General features: G+C 44.4%; 1 protein-coding gene across 1 annotated transcript in view; it reads right to left on the bottom strand.

The window, feature by feature from the left end:
• Nucleotides 1-218: 218 nt before the first annotated feature.
• TSPAN6 (tetraspanin 6) overlaps nt 219-12549 on the bottom strand; it is a 41156-nt gene continuing 28825 nt past the window's right edge. The window contains 4 exon segments of the mRNA XM_077484818.1: nt 219-7274; nt 9402-9492; nt 11298-11381; nt 12155-12310. Of these exon segments, the coding sequence (XP_077340944.1) occupies nt 9424-9492; nt 11298-11381; nt 12155-12310 (309 nt within the window). The 3' untranslated portion in view covers nt 219-7274; nt 9402-9423.

Here is a 12549-nt window from a genome sequence, read left to right as displayed (position 1 = left end):
CTGCTGATCAGCAAAAGTTTTTCAACAGTCCCAATCAACTTCTGTCAAGCGGGTACATCCAAAGATGGATTGAATTTTGGCCAGTCTCTGCTGAACCAGATGGATTTCAATCCATCTACGGGCAGCCCAATTCCAGAACTCACCTTGCAATGGAACGGCCGACTTGTCACAGAATCTATACATTAAGAAGTCATCATTTATATTAAAGACTCTCACAGTTTAGAAGAAAAAAAAAAGTTTATTGTCCAAGAACATTTCACTGTTATCCTAAATACAATAAGAAAAAAAAAGTCACATTAAAAAGCAGCATATAATACTGATATTCCACTCGATGTGCCGGTCATAGGAGGATTATCACACATCTTGGTAAACAAAAAAATTCCCTTTCGGTCTCGTAATACAGAAATATCACTAATATAAAATACATGTGAGGTCCATGAAAAAAAAGTTGATCTAAAGAAAGAAAGTCGCTGGAATCCTATACAGAGATAAAGCTTAAAAAACACCCGCAAAGTCTTCTATAGTAGCTAAAAACCTATAAAATCAGATACAGGGGCTTTACTAGTATGAAAGGATCAGGCTAAAAAGATATATTTCAGTTTTGGGTGGTTAAAAAAAAAAAAAAAATGTTTTTTTTTGTATATTCACCTGTATTGTGTGCGATTATTCAATAATCTTAAAAAATGCAAAAAAGTGATCATTCAAAATAGAAAACAGATAAAAAAAAAAAAAGAATGTTTCCCTGATTTTTTTCTGTCCATGGAAAGGATTACTCAAGTAAAGAGTCGCACATTTTTTCTTAAATGAAAGAGTGTCTGCTCACAAGCCATGGAGACCCAAGCAACTGTGTTTTTCTCCCTGAACGGTTAGTGCTACCAGCTAGTGCCGGCATCAATAATCATTGTGTTCTGCCGATAGGGAAGGCTCCCCCCTGCTGGCAGAACACAGCGGTGCTGCAGGTCCGCCATCAACACTAACTGTGCTAATGGGGGGTAATCGAGCAATTTTCTTTCCTTCACCCATAGTGGAAAAAGAAAGACAAGAAAGAAAAAAGTTGCAGAATCTATAGCCTGCCCAAGGCTACCAACTTAATGCATTTCAATGGCCGCCCTATGCGCACGGCTCCACCAACCTCCATTATGGGTGGTCTCTCCCCCCTGCCAAAGCAGACAACTTTAGAACAGAAGTCTTGTCTGCGGAGTTCACTGAATTAAAAAAGCCGACTACCAACACCACCCATATACAGGGCCATAGGTAAGGGGGTACCACCAATCCTCCTGCAGGCAAGCAGAAGGGCCCAGGCAGCTGCTGAAACAGATGTGGGCAGGGAGGGTGAAAGCACACAGAGGAGCCTGGGAAGCAGGGGGAAACGTATGGTGCTCAAGGAGGGTGATCGGTGTGGTGGGGGGGGAGGGGGGGGTTTGGCAGGATCCTCTGTGTGCCACCCACCACCCCTACCCCTGCAGTGCTGCTTGGCTTTCCTCCTCTCCTTCCCATTGGCAGCTGGCAAGTACTTAATAGGATTCTTCAGGATGGAGAATGGAGGAAGGTTCCAGTAATTCTGTCACACTTACCCCTTTATGTTACATTTACCCCTTCCTTTCCTGAATGAACTCTATGAATGATCAGTACCGATCACTCACTGTGTTCATTCATAACTTAAGCATAGTAACCAAAAATATCAATTTTAGCCGATCTGACCCAACTCTAAGAACACATATCTTATTAAAGACGTTACATCCCGATTGTTACATTCAACTTTAAGCTGGTTAGTCATACATGGATCAAAATTCGGCTGGTTCAGCAAGGAGAGTAATGGCTAAATTTTGATCCATGTATGGGCACTCTCGATGTATAGACATCGATTTACGGATCAAGTTCTGTGCAACCACCCTGTCTGATTTTCCCCCCCCACTCGAACTGCGCTGCAGACTATAGACAGCGGTGCCGATCAGTGTATTGTGACGGCGGGAATGTCTCTGTGGTCTCAGAATACAGTAGATCAAACGGGGAGGATTCCCTTATCCAGCTCGAGTGTGTGGATGGGGGAATTGGGTCAGTTATCTTTGTTCAACCCGCTAATGTATGGGTTGCCTTATTTTAGTTCAACCCGCTAATGTATGGGTTGTCTTAGATCTACCAATAAATGTAATTCAAGTGCCTGCCTCAATGGCTACGGGTTCCCCCTCCAACACTTGCAAGGCACCATCTGGAAGTACAATGGGCAAGCAGTGGCCTTTTGGCTGCCGAGGAACTAGACACTGCAAGGCATGCTTGGATTTTTACTACCGTGGGGAGGCCACAGAAGGCAAAACCCACCCAGAAGATTTTTTTTTTGATCGTAGAACAGCTTTGGCACAGGACTGGCTATAAAATATTGCGCTTAGGCAAATCCACCTCCTTTGTATATAAGAAAACGTAAAGCTATTGGCTCCCAAAATATCACAAATTTTGGCCTTTTAAAATTGACCAGATAAAAAAACATTAAAAATATAAAGTCTACAGCTATACACATCAATACAATAGGAGATTTATTCAAAAGTATAGAATGAAAGTGTCAGTAAGCCAATATAGACTGTATTGCCAAAAGTATTGGGACGCCAGCCTTTACACGCACATGAACTTTAATGGCGTCTTAGTCCGGAGGGTTCAATATTGAGTTGGCCCAGCCTTTGCAGCTATAACAGCTTCAACTCTTCTGGGAAGGCCGTCCACAAGGTTTAGGAGTGTGTCTATGGGAACGTTTGACCATTCTTCCAGAAACGCATTTCTGAGGTCAGGCACTGATGTAGATGAGAAGGCCCGCTTCGCAGTCTCCGCTCTAATTCATCCAAAAGGTGTTCTATCGGGTTGAGGTCAGGACTCTTGGAAATATAGTGTGGAGGAACTTGATTGGCTTGCACAAGGTATTGGGTCACCCCTCCAAATCATTTGGTGGAGGGGGGATTATGGTGAGTTTCAAAAGTAAGTGGAAAGTGTGGGCTGAGAATGAAACCATTGTAACAATTTATGTTTTCATTGCCATCATCCCAATGTTTAAACGAAAAAGATAGTAAAAGGTATGTGAGAAGGGACTTTGATGTGGTCGATTATGGCGTGGGGTTGTTTTTCAGGGGTTGGGTTCGGCCCCTTAGTTCCAGTGAAGGGAACACCTTAAGGTGTCAGCATACCAAGACATGTTCTCTTTGGCATCATCCCAATGTTTAAACAAAAAAGATAGTAAAGGTATGTGAGAAGGGACTTTGATGTGGTTGATTATGGTGTGGGTTTTTTTTTTTTATGGGGTTGAGCTTGGCCCCTTAGTGCCAAAGAAGGGAACTCTTAAGGTGTCAGCATACCAAGACATTTTGGACAATTTCATGCTCCCAACTTTATGGGAACAGTTTGGGGATGGCCCCTTCCTGTTCCAACATGACTGCCCACCAGTGTACAAAACAAGGTCCATAAAGACGTAGATGAGTGAGTTTGGGGTGGAAGAACTTGACCGGCCTGACCCCAAACTGAAAGAACACCTTTGGGATGAATTAAGAGTGGAGACTGCGAGGCAGGCCTTCTCGTACATCAGTGCCTGACCTCACAAAAGCTCTGGAAGAATGGTCAGACATTCCCATAGACACATCTCCTAAACCTTGTGGATGGCCCTCCCAGAAGAGTTGAAGCTGTTATAGCTGCAAAGGGTGGGCCAACTCAATATTGAACCCTCCGGAATAAGACTGGGGTGCCATTAAAGTTCATGTGTAAAGGCAGGCCTCCCAATACTTTTGGCAATATAGTGTACATAACCCATTATGTAGTGTCAAATAAACCCATCTACATCCCTGCCGCCATATTGCTTGGGAAGACTAACGCATAAAACAATTTCCTGTTGATGTTACTCATCACGTGGATATGCTGGAGCCGATGGGAACAGGGAACGTCATGCCCAACCATGGCTGTTCAAGACACAAAAATTGAGAATTCGCTTGAAGGTGGCAACCTTCGCAGAGGGCAGATCAGTCTGCGGAGAGTTGACACTGGGAATTCCAAGATACTGGCAGGATCACCAGGAAATTTACCATTCAATGAAATGGATTTGCAGTAAAATAGGAGTATACGGAAAAATTTTTAATTGAGGGGCCTCTATCGAAAAAATACATGTTGGGTTTGCCAGCACCTAAAAGCATGACCCCAATCAATTCTTGAAAGTGTTGGATGGAATGGGGAAGAGCCAACAGATTTGTATTTATTTTTTATGTCTGCGACTCCTTTGGGATATGGATTTCCTCATGTTGTAGTAACATGAGAATTTTGGCAATGCAAAGGTGTATGTGGGCCCTTAGTGTTGCAGTGGATTCAAGTAAGCAACATGGAGGAGGATTTTGACCAGTGGAAGTATCTGTAGTGTTTTGTTCTAGATTATAAGGTTATTCTTCCTCTGAACAAAAATTGATGCACTAAGGACATTTGCATGGATTCAAAGTTCTGAAGGAGCAAAATTCCCTTTTTCACTATATAGCGTTTTTGCAATTATGCCCCCTTTTTACCAAAACCTGATACAAAAAAACAAAAAAATTACACGTTGGCGTTCATAGCAAGAATCATCCAACTAAAATGAGATTATAAAGTGTTAAGCCGAGAAAAAACATCCTCGAAACAGCAGAAGCTCTCTGACAAAGGGAGCCAGTTTGGCTCATTGAAACGCGTTGGTTTCTTTTGACCGATTTTGAATTGGAATAAAATTTGTATCTGGACTTAACTGATGGGGTGGACTAAGGAAAATAGACTGTGCACTCTGCAAGTGCGGTTGCCCTATTTTTCCCCAGAGCTTGGTAAATGTGGTAAAGCTCTGCTGGTTTCCATCATCCAAACATGTGCGAGCAAAAACATTTTTTATTTTCCCTTGCATCTGATTTGGTATTTTTTTACAAAATGAAGCTTCACCACGTTACATTCACAAAAAAAACAAACAAAAAAAACAACTGCACCTACAAAGTGCACAGTCTATTTGCCTTTAGTAAATCCATCCCATATTGTGGCATTTCATTCTCAGATCCTTTTCTCTGCAGCATCATGGCAGGGGACGGGCTTTTCTACTCAGCTTGCTTAGAAAGTACCCTCAGCCAATCACTTTAATTTGCAGGGATTTTCCCTCACTTCCTGTTTTGGCTATGGGACAGGAAGTGAAGGGAACTCTCTGCAATGGGACACCGATTAACCACTTCAGCCCCAGAAGATTTGGCTGCCGACTGACCTGGCCATTTTTTTTTTTTGTGATTCGGCACTGCGTCGATTTAACTTAACTTTGACATTGCACTCAAACAAAATTGATGTCCTTTTTTCCCCACAAATAGAGCTATGTTTTGATGGCATTTGATCACCTCTGCGGTTTTTATTTTTTGCGCTATAAACAAACAAAAAAAAAAAACGCCAATTTTGAAAAAAAAAAAAAAAGCACAATATTTTGCTATAATAAATATCCCCCCCCTTTTTTTTTTTTTTTAAAGCAAATTTTTTTCTTAGTTTAGGCCGATATGTATTCTTCTACATATTTTTGGTAAAAAAAAAAAAAAAACGCAATAAGCGTATATTGATTGGTTTGTGCAAAAGTTCTAGCAATAGGGGAATGATGTATAGCATTTTTAGTATTTTTTTTTTTTTACTCATAATTGTGGCGATCTGCGATTTTTATTGGGACATTATGACGGACATGTTGGACACTTCTGACACATTTTTGGGACCATTGGCATTTATACAGCGATCAGTGCTATAAAAATGCACTGATTACTGTATAAATGTCACTGGCAGGGAAGGGGTTACCACTAGGGGGTGATCAAGGGGTTAACTGTGTTCCCTAGTGTGTGTTTATAACTGTAGGGGGAGGGGGCTGACCTAGAGGAAGTGACAGATCGTGGTTCCTAGCTAACAGGAAGTCGCGGTCTGTCACTCCTCTGAGAACGAGGATTTGTGCGTTTACACACACACACGTCCCTGTTCTGCCTCTCGTGCCCGCGATCGCTCGTGGCTGGCGGTCATTGCGACCGCTGGCCACGAGCATCGACACTCCCGCAGTGCAGCGGGCACATGCGAGTCTGCTATCCTGATCCTGTGAGCAGACGTATAGCTACAACGGCTCGCGGGATCGATCCGACCTGCCGCAGTAGAATGACAGAGGCTGGTCAGCAAGCGGTTAAAAAATAAAAATAAATATCTGACAGGGGTTATAATCCTCCCTTGCTCTATCCAAAATGAAAAGTTTTGCCTATAGTTCTACTTTAAATAGGCCTGTATATATGTCTTACATAGCAGACAATGGGTGAAATATGTTTCAGCTGTAAATGTTAGCCAATCAGCTTCTAATTTTGGCTTGTTCAATTAAGCTTTGAACAAGAAACCTGGAAGCCGATTGGTTTATAAGCAGAGCTGAACCAGATTTCGCACTGTACAGTTTTAGTAAACCAACCTCATGTGTATCACCCCCCCATGGTTGGGTTATGGAGTCTTGCGTCTAAAAGGGAGTCAACCCATGTCAACCCATGATGTCCTTTACTCAATACCCAGTGTGCTTGTTACCAGGGCATGGCATGTGAGATCTGCATGTCCCATATTGAGAAGGAAGGAGCTCAGTAAAACTCAGGCCCTTTGAGCAAATCTGAAAATTTTGGCAAAATTTTGGCCATGTCTAAGCCGATTCTGGGCTTTGACGTAACACGAAGGTAAAGCCCAGCTGCTTCCATCTTCATCTATCCTTCAAGCATTTAGTGGCTGAGAGACCCTCCATGATGCGAGTACAAGGAGTGCTGGGCACTGTGTAAAGGACGTGTCCTTTCTGAACTGTAATGAGAGAAAAGCCAGTAGTGCCATAGCCAATTGCCTTCTAAAAACGCTGGATGCCTGGCCTTCACCTTTGATCCTTTGGCTTCACAAAAAACAGAAATATGCAACCGGGAATAATTTGGAAAGCTGCACCCTTGGCTCAGTGACTCGCTAAGTTTTTGGACGACTGCCATGACACCAAGCAGCCAATAGAAAACAGAAGCACGGGTATGGTTCTCATGACAGGTTCTCTTGGACTTCCATTAAAGGTGCATTGAGCTTTGTAGTTGGACATCAGGAGAGCTGCAGATTTCAGACAATGCCTTAAAGTGACTGTAAAAGAAAAACAAAAAACGCAGTATATTCCCCTTCAAGTGCAAGAAGATGGAGGCTGATGGAAAACATGGGCTGATGGATGAGAAAACACTCTTCTCTGTGGGTCGGCATGATCATAAATATCTGAGGATTCACAGAATAATTCCCTGAAATGAGAAAAGCTAAAAATTAATAAAAATATAAGATTACATTAAAGTGATATCCATCCTTTGTTTTCTTTTAAATAAACAAACATGTCAATGAATTTGCACAAAGCAGCCCCGATCCTCCTCCTCTGGGGTCCCCACCAGTGTCTGCCTCCACCTTCCGAGTATCCCCACTAGCAAGCCGCTTGCTAAGGGGGGGGTACTTGTGTGGGCTTGCTCCTGAGCTCTGCTGCCTGCCTCCATTGACACAGACATTGGGGCTTTGCCTGCCCCTGCCCCCCCCTCATCCCTCATCATTGAATTTGATTGCCAGATGGCTCCTCGTTGCTACCAATCCACCCTGTGAGGATGGAGGGAGTGGAGAAAGCCGCTGCTCTCACGCACATCGCTGGATTGAGATTGGGCTCAGGTAAATATACTTGGAGGGGTGAGGGGAGGGTCCTGCAGCACAGTTTTTTTTTTTACCCTTTATGCCTAGAATGCATTAAAGCGGAGTTCCGCCTTTTTTGTTTTTTATACTTTTTTTAAATACTGCAGCTGCTGCCTTTTAAAATATGGACACTTACCTGTCCCAGGGCGCCCGCGATGTTGGCCCCCGAGGCCAATCTATCCCTCAGCTGTTGGGTGCTGCCGCCGTCATCCTCGGCAAGGGAATCAGGAAGTAAACTGCGCATGCGCAACTTGCGCTGCGCTATCCGGATGGTCCCTACTGTTTTCTGGGATCCGTGTGTATCCGAGAATACAGGGGGGGGGGGGGGGGGTTGGGTTGGATGAGTGGCGTAGATACTCACAGGTGGCTCGGGTATCTATGCCCAGAAGTGGGAGCAAAATACCTGTATTAGTATCTGCCCCAAACCCCCCCCAACGAAAGGTGTGAAATATGACACCAGGGGAGTAACCGGAAAAGCAGAAGTTCCATTTTTGGGTGGAACTCCGCTTCAAGATAAAGATAAAAAAAAAAAAAAAAAAAAACCTTTAAGGCTTTAGCCAGAGGCACAACTAGAACCTTCAGGGCGCCGGTGCAAGAAACCATGAAGGGCCACTCCTGCCCATGACCGGGGGCCCTTCCCACTGATCCGAAGCCCTTTATTATGGTTCTGCAGCAGGACACCTTCCTGCTCTCTTTGGGTCCCCCTACGGTGGTGCGGACCACCGGGAGTTCTGACACTGGTGTCCGTTTTTTTTTCCCGTTTTCAGTTTTGGTTATTTTGTTTAACTTTTTTATTTCATTATTTAATTTTTTACATATGGTTAAAACATTGGGGGGCTTTGGTAAAATATCAGGACCCCGATGTCTGACTATTGAGACAGAGAAGGGAACGGAGGACAGATTCAGCAGTCCCTTTCTCTGCAGCCTCAGCTGATCGGTACTGATCACTGACTCTGTTCGTTATGACAAGGAAGGGGTCTGTAAATGACACATCCTGACAGATGCACCGCAGCGGGAGGGAGAAATCTAGGGGCGCTGCTTGGGGGGTGGGGGGTCTAGGGGACAGAGCACAAAAGAGCCTTGGGCAGCAAGACAGTAGTAGGAGGAAGAGGAAGAGGAAGAAGAAAGAAGGAAGAAGAATGAAGAAGAAAATGAAGAAGAAAATGAAGGAGGAAGAAGAAGGAAGGAAGAGGAAGAAGAAGGAAGAAGAAGGAAGAGGCAATTGCATAGAGGGATCGGTTCCTCTACATTCCACCGTCCCAGCCCTGGCAGCATGGGGCCGGGTCGCAATGGTGACCCCTGCGACCCCTGTATGTACACCCCTGGTTTTAGCACCACTTTAACCCCTTGCTATCCAAAAAAATGCATCTGTGCAGTGGAACAGAGGGTGTGCTTTAACACCCACACACTGCACATATGCATCCATGGGTGGAAAAGCACACTCGCAGCACAGTAACAAAACTATCAACGACAGTTCTTGGTCCATACGAATGATGGGGAGTGAGCAGGACTGACTCCTGATCATGTGACCACTGTCAATAGCCAACTGACTGATCACAGCCAATCAAAAGGGATGTGAGGGGCAGGGAGGGGTTAAAATTGTGTAAAAAATATTTAAAGCTGGACTCCGGGCAGATATAACATGCACAAAATAAACAAAGCTTTCTGGGGAAAAAAATAAACTGTTCATACTATACCTTAACATCCTATAGGTGAGATTTACACCATCTCATACTGGTTGTTCGTAATGTAACGAGATAGACAGCAAGCCAGGAACATTCCAATAAGCTACAAAGTAAAAAAGAAAAAGAAAAAAGGGAAGCAGATTAATAATACACTCAGAAACAAGAAAAATCTCTTGTACCCCCAATTCTATTTTAAATTTAGACTGAAGCTTCAATTGGGCTTTAAGAGAATCCAGGGTGTTAAAAGTGCACCTAATGCTACCCCCCCAACCCCCCCCCACCCCCAAAAAAAAGCTCTGGTCCAATGATGAGGTGGGAAATCTGTTATAATGCACAGCGCCTTTCATTAGACATCACTACCCAATACGGCGAGGCAATGAATAATACAGGGGGGAGGAATCCAGGGGGGGAGGAATCCAGGGGCAATCATTGTAGGAGTTTAGTAACATCAGCTAAAGTGGGTTTCTGGCTGCTATGGGATGTGATCCAAGAGGAATTTGGGCTCCCCTAGAATCACAAGTACCTTCCAAGACACATGCCCGGACTGTCTAGCTCCAGTAGTCACATTTATGTTAGAAATTAGGAACACAATCATTAGGGATAAATCTAGCTTATGGCAGCGATCCCCAAACTGCTGCCCTATGATTACCTTTAATTGGCCCAAAGGCACTACTCTTCCTAATGGAATCACAATTCCTCCCACTGACATCAATGATGGAACATAATCACTGCCACAATGGATGTGGTACTATTCCTCCCACTGACACCAAGGAAGGGGCATTATCCTTCCCACGGACAACGATGTGCCACTATTATTCCCCTCGCTGGCATCATGGATACCAACACAAACAACTGGGTACTAATCCTCCCACTGGTATCATCAATGGGGTACTATTCCCCTCATTGAAGTCAATGATGGGGCACTATTCCTCCCACTGACACCAGGGATGGGGCACTAATACTTCCACTGACAGTAAGGGATAGAGCCCTATTCCTCTCACTGACACCAGTGATAGTACACCATTTCTCTTACTGGGATGAGGTACTATTCCTCTCACTGACACCAAAATGGGGCACTATTCATCTCACTGACACCAATGGGGCACAATACCTCCCACTGACACCAACAACGGGGCACTATTCCTCCCACTGACACCAACAATGGGGCATTATTCCTCCCACTGACACCAACGATGGGGCACTAGTCCTCTCAATGATTTCCACAACTGGGTAGTCTTCCTTTTACTGACACCAAGGATGGGTCATTATCATTCACACTGACAAGGTGCTATTCTCTGACACCAGAGATCGGGCAGTGTTCTACCCACACTAACTGGGCACTAATCCTCCCACTGATACCATCAATGGGGTACTATTCCTCTCATTGATATCAATGATGGGACTCTATTCCTTCCACTGGCACCAGTGACGGGGCACTAATACTCCCACTGACATCAGGGATGGGGCACTATTCCTCTCATGGACACCAAAAATAGGGCACTATTCATTCTACTGACAATTGGGCACTATTCCTGCTACCGACATCCACACTGGAGTATCCTCCCTTTTACGGAGGCCAGCGATGGGGCAATATTCCTTCCACTAAGACCAACAATTGGGCACTATACGTTCCACTGATACCAACAATAGGGTACTATTCCTCCCACTGACACCAACAATGGAGCATTATTCCTGCCCTCACTGACAACAGGCACTAGGACATATTTTTTGCTCCCACTGGTCACCTACACCCACTGACTACCAACCCAGGGGGATTGTGTATTTCTACCCCCACCAGGTTATTTTCTACAACCGCTATAATCTGACCCCCTAAAGGGACAGTGAACTGGTCAGGTGACCCCTAGTCTTGGACTTCAGTCCATCATTTCACACAGGAGTTACGCTTACCTGGAAGCAGGCTATGCCAAATGAAATGCCAGCTACTACACCCATCCGTGACTCCATGATGGTGGTGACAAAAGACATACAGCCCTGAACATAAAAAAAAAAAAAAAAAAAAAGGGAAAGAAGAAGAATAAGTGAGTCCATGGCCAAATATGTGATAATCCCTTAAATAATTACCCGTGATACGAAGAAAAAAAAAAAAAAGTAGTGTATAAATTTTAAATTTGCCACCCAGCGCGTTTCCCACACCTCATTGCAATTGCTTGGTGTTTGCAATCCACCCAAAAAGGGGAAGCTCTGCTCGTTTGCTTCCTCCCCCCTCCGCTGTCATATTTGGCACCTTTTGGGGGACACCTTACCTGTTTTTGCCAGGCACCGGTCCCCACTTATTGGAGTCCTCACCATGGCAGTGAAACTGATCAAATCACCAGTGCAAAATAATGGAAAGCCTGAAAACATGACCTGTTAGTGGGCTATGAGGACTGGAATTGAGAAACACTGGTCTATGGGAACGTTTGACCATTCTTCCAGAAGAGCATTTGTGAGGTCAGGCACTGATGTTGGATGAAAAGGCCTGGCCTCACAAATGCTCTTCTGGAAGAATGGTCAAACGTCGGGCAGTGGTGGCTGATGCCCAAACAAACTTAAAAAAGAACATCAATTGTAGCCATTAAAGTTCATGTGTGTAAAGGCAGGCGTCCCAATACTTTTGGTAATACAGAGGGTGTGTGTATTAGAGATAGAATATATAGATATAGATATATAGATATATAGATATAGAGAGAGAGAGAGAGAGAGAGATAAGACAGTAGAGACACAGACTGCTGCAGATCTCTGGATGTTCTCTGTGGGTAACTTACATCATTGTAGACAACATCCTTCGCCTTGTCTATGCTCTTCAGCACATCCTCTGTGCAGTTGACTTGCACCTTACAGCAGCTGTGCGGGATGCCGCTAGCCTTGAAATACGCGGTCTGGCCCCAGTCGAGGTAAGTCTTCGATCCGCAACACATGAGCTGTGTGAGAAAGGTGAGACGTTAGGCTGGCGGATCATTGGGTAATAAAGGATCTGCAATTCCTAGAAACTCAGCAGGAGCCAAAGACTGGGGGGGTGAAGATGGAAGACCACCGATGGCCCCCATTCAGTCTAGAAGATCTCATGCACACCCCTAGGGGCAGATGGCATTTTTTTTCCTGCCTCTAAATGCCCCTGCATGTTAGCTTATGTGTCCATACACACATAGGCATTTAGAGG

Source organism: Lithobates pipiens, unplaced genomic scaffold (genome assembly GCF_037356315.1).
Source record: "Lithobates pipiens isolate NorthernLeopardFrog02 unplaced genomic scaffold, aLitPip1_a1.2 Scaffold_1, whole genome shotgun sequence".
NCBI classification, from domain to species: domain Eukaryota; kingdom Metazoa; phylum Chordata; class Amphibia; order Anura; family Ranidae; genus Lithobates; species Lithobates pipiens.
The sequence above is the reverse complement of the archived record's forward strand: the minus strand, read 5'-3'. Positions and strand labels throughout refer to the sequence as shown.